The sequence below is a fragment of the Nyctereutes procyonoides genome, unplaced genomic scaffold (genome assembly GCF_905146905.1).
Source record: "Nyctereutes procyonoides isolate TBG_1078 unplaced genomic scaffold, NYPRO_anot_genome, whole genome shotgun sequence".
Taxonomy (NCBI): domain Eukaryota; kingdom Metazoa; phylum Chordata; class Mammalia; order Carnivora; family Canidae; genus Nyctereutes; species Nyctereutes procyonoides.
In genome coordinates, this window is record NW_026575040.1 from 6,633,741 (window position 1) to 6,639,740 (window position 6,000).

At 58.6% G+C, this 6,000-nt stretch overlaps 1 protein-coding gene across 8 annotated transcripts in view; it reads left to right on the forward strand.

Moving 5' to 3' along the window:
* TLE3 (TLE family member 3, transcriptional corepressor) overlaps positions 1 to 5,299 on the forward strand; it is a 48,443-nt gene extending 43,144 nt beyond the window's left edge. For all 8 annotated transcript variants that reach the window (XM_055319745.1, XM_055319747.1, XM_055319746.1 and 5 more), the window contains exons 17-20: positions 354 to 501; positions 1,259 to 1,409; positions 2,155 to 2,231; positions 3,300 to 5,299. In XM_055319745.1, the coding sequence (XP_055175720.1) occupies positions 354 to 501; positions 1,259 to 1,409; positions 2,155 to 2,231; positions 3,300 to 3,407 (484 nt within the window). In that variant the 3' untranslated portion in view covers positions 3,408 to 5,299. The remainder of the gene's footprint in view (positions 1 to 353; positions 502 to 1,258; positions 1,410 to 2,154; positions 2,232 to 3,299) is intronic.
* Positions 5,300 to 6,000: the final 701 nt, after the last annotated feature.

A 6,000-nucleotide genomic window follows, 5' to 3' on the forward strand; every position in this document is an offset into this window, starting at 1 on the left:
TGGGTCTCCATTTCCCGTGTGTGAAGCAGGCACGGTGAGGGCCATCCTCGGAGTTAGCGCGCCGTGCAGGGCAGTGTGCCTGCCCCCGAGTCGGCCGTCGGTACACGCTGGCTGTCTTTGTGGCTCGTAGTAGCATCCCGCTTGTGTGTGGCCTCGGCCCCACGGCCCGGGCAGGGGGAGAGGACCTGCCTGTGGGAGGAGACCCAGGCCCGGCTCCACTGCGGGCTCACCATGGTCCACCTCCTTCTGGGCCTCAGTTTTCTCTTCTGCTCAGACACAGCTCCCTTGGATGGCTGCCAGCTTGGCAGTCGGTTCCGTAGGATTCACCCCGTCTCCCTGCTTGGCCTTTGTAGGCAGTTCCAGGGCCACACGGATGGGGCCAGCTGCATAGATATCTCCCATGATGGCACCAAGCTGTGGACTGGAGGCCTGGACAACACCGTGCGCTCCTGGGACCTGCGGGAGGGTCGGCAGCTGCAGCAGCATGACTTCACGTCCCAGGTGAGCGCTCCCCTCCCCTCCCCCTGGGGTCCCGATGCCTGGGTCAGGGGACAGGGGGCCCTCACAGCTGGCCATTGCAGATGGACCTGAGACCAACCTCAGCCAGCTTGGAGGGCTTCCTGGAGGAAGCAGCAATAAAGTAGAGCTGACAAGGCCCTGGAGTTGGGCGCACTCGACCCAGCTGCTCAGATCTGATTCTCGGCTCTGTTGTTGAGCACTGTGGCCTTGGTTTTCTCCCTCGTGGGATGGGCATAGTAGTAGCTCCCTTGTAGGTCTGGCGTGAGCACCTAAGGTGGTCCCTCTCGAAGCCTTAGCCATAGCCTGGCTCAGAAAATGTCTTATGAGCGTTAGGGAGCCTGATTCTCCGTCATTGTTTGTGTTAACTCATTTAAATATTTTAGCTGTACGTGTGTAATATTTCAATGTTTTTTCAGTTTTTTTTTTTTTTTTTTTTTTATGAAAGGCAAAAGTCACAGTAACTTTGAAAGAGAAAAATCCTGTGGCATCTCTGAGTTGGAAGGCTGGCTCTGCCACTTACATTCTAGTCAGCAATCTGAACCTCTAATTCCTCGCCCCTAAGAGGCTTTTCGGGGATGACGGAGAAGGGGGGGCTTGGCCTTGAAAAGGGCACGTGGGGAGGTGATGGGGGGGCAGGGGGCCCCTGCGCTCTGGGGGTCTTTGAGAGGAGAGGCCCCTGGGGCCCCAGTGGGGGGCGGGGTGTGGGGCCGAGGAGCTGAGCCTGCGCCGCCCCTTGCAGATCTTCTCACTGGGCTACTGCCCCACCGGGGAGTGGCTGGCCGTGGGCATGGAGAGTAGCAACGTGGAGGTGCTGCACCACACCAAGCCTGACAAGTACCAGCTGCACCTGCATGAGAGCTGCGTGCTGTCCCTCAAGTTCGCCTACTGCGGTGAGCCTCGGAGCCCAGAGCCCAGGCAGCCTGGCCTGCCCGCTGTGTGGAGGAGGGACCCGGGGGAGCCGTGGCTTAGATGGAATCCAGCCTCCTGACCCCAACCGACCACTGTCATGCCCCCCTCCCTGCCCCCCTGTCCGCATCCAGGGGATACCAAACGCCCAGGGGGCCAGATCAGAGCCAGTGGTTGCTGGCCTGGGGCAGAGGAACAGTGCTCAGCCTCCCGGCCCTTCCTCCAGGCGCTGAGGCTGCTGGGAGGCTTGGCTCTCTCCTCCGCTGACCGGCTGTGCAGCCCCGGGCACGGGCCCCTCCATGGCTCTGGGGGGGCAGCACGCGTTAGCACAAGCCGAGCCCTGGCAGCGTGCCTGCCGACCCCCAGCTGCAGCTCACTCTCCAGGCCTCAGGGTGCTGCTGTTTCTAGTGCCTCTGCCGCCTTCCCGTAGCAAAACCGAGAAGGGTCAGTGGACTGATGGCTCGAAAATGCACCTTGTGGGGAAGTGTGATGTCTGTGATTAGCTGTACATCCTCCCTCTCCCCATCCCGGCCGCGCCCTTGCCTCCCCTCCCCCGTGATTACAGAGAAAGGCGTCCTGTGGGTGTCTGTGAGTCGGGTGTCGCTTGCAAAATGCCCCCTGCCAGCCGAGAGTCCAGCTCAGCGCTGGTTGGCAGTTCACACCACGTCTCCAGGGCAGCGAGCCACAAAGCTGACGCTCCCTTTGCCTCCCTTTGCCTCCCGCCTGCAGGCAAGTGGTTCGTGAGCACTGGGAAAGACAATCTCCTCAATGCCTGGAGGACGCCGTACGGAGCCAGCATATTCCAGGTACCACACACCACCCGGGCGCCCCAGAGCTCTGCCCATGGGGATGGGGGTGGTGGGAGGCAAAGCAGGACTTGCCCTGGGCCCTCCCAGCCCCTACCTCATGGGGGGTCCAGAAAGGGTTCCCCAGAGCCAAGGCCTTGGACACACAGCGGGACACAACGCTGCTGCCCGTGGCGTCTGACACATAGGGCAAGGGCTTTTAAGTGGGTAGAGGGGTGCTGCTTGTAGGATTTCTAGAGCAAGGGGGAGTCAAGTTATGCTCTTGGCTCTGGCCTGTGCGCTGAGCACTCATAGGTGCACTGGTCAGCTCTTTTCAGAGCAGTGTTACCTGATGTTCAAGTAAGTTTGTGCTTCATCTCAACACCTCAGTGTAAGGAGTGAGGGAGGGGCAGGAGAGGAAGGGTCTGGAAAGAGGTGGGAGAGCAGGAAGAGGCTTTTCATGATTTTTCAGGATCTGGGTCCCAACATAATGCTCTGTCTCACGCAGACATGGTCTTGACCGCACGCACACACACTGCACACACAGTGCACACACAACGTGCTCATGTGCTCCCAGCCGACAAGCCGCTTTCGGGGTCCACACTGGGTGGGAGTGTGTGTGGTGTCTAGTGTGTCACGTGTAGCCATCAGAGTCTCCATAGTTACACTGGATGCTTCGGGTCGGGTGTAGGTCTCTCCCTAGCTCGGCAGGCTGAGGCTCTGGCCCGCCGATGCCTGCGCCCTGCTCGCGAGTGCTCCTACCTGTCTGTAGGTAAACGCCAAGGAGAAGGCCGTGTTCCCGTGTCCTCTTTCCAGCCATACCACTCTGAGATACCTGGGGTCCCGTTAATGAGCTTTCCTTGGTGGAAAGGCCGGAGGACAGGGCATCTGTCCCTGAAAGTGCCTCCGCAGGCTGCATTGGGAGGCCCTGCTGGGCGCACTGGGGGCTGGAGCTCCGGGGCCAGCTGCAGAGGAGGGGGTGAAACGCAGATAGCTCGGGAATCGTGCTGAGTTCCAAGAAAGTGAATTCCTGCCTTTTTCTCCCCCCCCCCCGCCCCCCCATCTGTCCTCGCCGCCTCCGCCATCCAGTCCAAGGAATCCTCGTCTGTCTTGAGTTGTGACATTTCGGCGGATGACAAATATATTGTAACAGGCTCTGGTGACAAGAAGGCCACGGTTTATGAGGTCATCTACTAAAGCAGGACTCTCACAGGGCTGTCAGACTCCGGGAGAAACGGACTCGGCGGTGACAGGGCCACCCCGCGAGGGGCCCCGAGGTGGCAGAGGCTGGCGGCGGGCGGCCGGGCGGTCCAGGGCTGCGCTCCGGCAGGCCGAGAGGGCGTGCCCTCCGCGCCCTGGACCCCCGTCCCCCAGGCACGGACTCCGAGGGATGGCTCTCCCCCCCATCCACAACCCTGGCAGATGCTACAAGTAGATATCTTTGGAGGCTTGGGGCCGCGGCCCCCCACGGACCCCCCCCCCCCTCGTGAATCTCCCGTCTTCCCTTCCCGTTTCTTGGGCTCTGTCCCCCCCAACCCCGCCCTGGGTCGGGGACACCGGAGCGGACCACGTGTTTGTGCTGGGGGAGGGTGGGGGGAACCTCATTTCCCCCGATTGTGCAGCGCACAACATTTGTGAAAAATGTAAATAACAGACTCGTCTATCTCGGACTGGTCAGTGGGGGAGGAGGCCCCTTCCCACCGAGAACGCTAGCGGGAAGCGCTAGCCGTGTACTTCGCCTGCTGTATTTGTAACCCACTCGTGGTGGTGGCTTTTTTTTTTTTTAAGGGACATCCCCATCTGAGAAGGGGAGGCCGGGGAGGGCGAGCCCAATGGAGGGGGGTGAGGAGCAGAGGAAGGGAGCTACTGCAGGTGACCAGACTGAGCGGGAGGGGCCCCCCTGGCACCTGTGCTCCCCGTGGACTTGGTGGGGGGGCTGCCCAGGGCCTGTTGGGACCCGCGGGGGCTGCACCCACGGCCGGGGCCGGGCAGTGCGTGCACGGGGCCAGCCCGGGCTGATGAAGGTTGGATCCTCTGCAGCCTCCTGCGCTCCCCTTGCTCTCTCTCAGGGGTCCCGCGCTCTCTCTTTCCTTCTGGCCTCTCTCTCTCTTTGGTGCGCACTTGGTCACGGTGATGAGAGGTGGAGGTGCAAAGGAGCTCCACCTCTGGCCCTTCTTGATCTTCGGACACAACCTTAAAAGGACAAAAAAGTTAGCGGAAAGCCTAGCGACTCAGCTCAGGGAGCTACCAGAGCAAACTAGCAACTGATGTGGGTGCTTTTTTTTTTTTTAATTTGAATAAAAGAATTAGAATCGCTGTCCTTTATAAAATGCCTTCTCCCCCCTTTCTGCCTCTGATCCCCGTCCTCCTCTCTCCCCCGAGGGGACGAGTGTCATCATCCCACTTGGGTTGTGAGTCCCGAGGGATGGTCTCCCCTGGCCCGGCCCTGGGCAGCACAGCGGGGCCGAGGGGACCTAGGGGGTCAGGTGGGGACGCCGATCCTGACACTGTGGCCACTCCTTGTGCTTTGTCTCTTTTGGTACCAAAATGTTCCGAGGTATTAGGATTTGGGTTTGGTTTGTCTCCCCCCCCCCCCCGTGCCCCCCCGCCCCCGTTTTCTCGGTCTTTTTTTTTTTTTCTTCTTCTTTTAAGGAAAAGCTAAAGGCCGGTGTGAGTCCTGGTGGTGGGCTCTCCGTGGATGTAGCATATGGAAGATAATTTTGATACTGCATTTTTATGGATTATTTTATAATGTGTGATTCTTTCTGGTGAGAAGGAAGGAAGGGGCCCCAGTGGAAACTGCTGGTCTTCAGTGATCTTGCTCCAGGCGAGCAGCTCCCCCGTCATGACCCAGAGGCCACCGAGACTGGCCCGGGCACCGTGTACCTTTCTGAGGTTGGGGAGGGGCCCTCTAGAGTATTCCTCTGTCTTTCTCTGGGTCTCAGATGTTCATCTGCCGTGTCTTGTTAAGGCTCTAGCCACAAGGGAGGGTGAGGGTAGAAGAAAGTTGATTCCTGAAGAAAAAAAGAAAATGAAAAGTCATTGTAATGAGCTGTTTTTATATTTTTAAAAGTTGCTATTTAAAGGTTGGTTTGATTGTTGTGTTTTAATTGCCTCCACACCACCACCACCCCCCCACCCATTGGTCAGTCAGTCCTCCCCAAGAAGAGGCCTGGGGCCACTGTCAGTCACCCTCATGCCCTGCCTGGATTCTGGGTGATGTCCTGTGTCCTCCCTAAACAGGAGCTCTTCTCATTTCAAAGCACTTCCCGTGCTGCCCCCAACCCCTCAAAGTCTGATCAAGACCCCTGAAGGTGTGATCTTGCAGGATGGTGAGGGGGGACTGTGCTCCATGCCTCCCCAAACTCCGAGGAGTGGCGGTTAGGAGTTGGGATTTCCTCTGGACATGTGGGCAGGACAACATTCCCTGAGGCGAGGACCGCAGGTGTCCACCAAAGTCTTAAGACAGCCGTCAGTGCAAAATTTGTTGGCAAAAAATGAGATGGAAAGAACCTCAAGTGTCTGAACATCTGGACTCCGGAAGCCTACACCATCTTAAATTTAAAGTTAGATGTTGTAAGGAGGACTTCAATCTCTAGTTCACAAAGGGGTGTTTGCAGAAGGGGTACGGTAGGAGATGCAGGCCAGTGCCCCCAGGGAGGCAGGGCTGGGCTAGTGTGCTCCCTAGGCTCTGGGGATTTCCTGCACCCCTTAATGGAATTGTCTCCTAAAGCTGGAGACTGACCTGGTTTCCAGCTCCTTATTTGGTCAAAGTCCTTCTAAATCACAA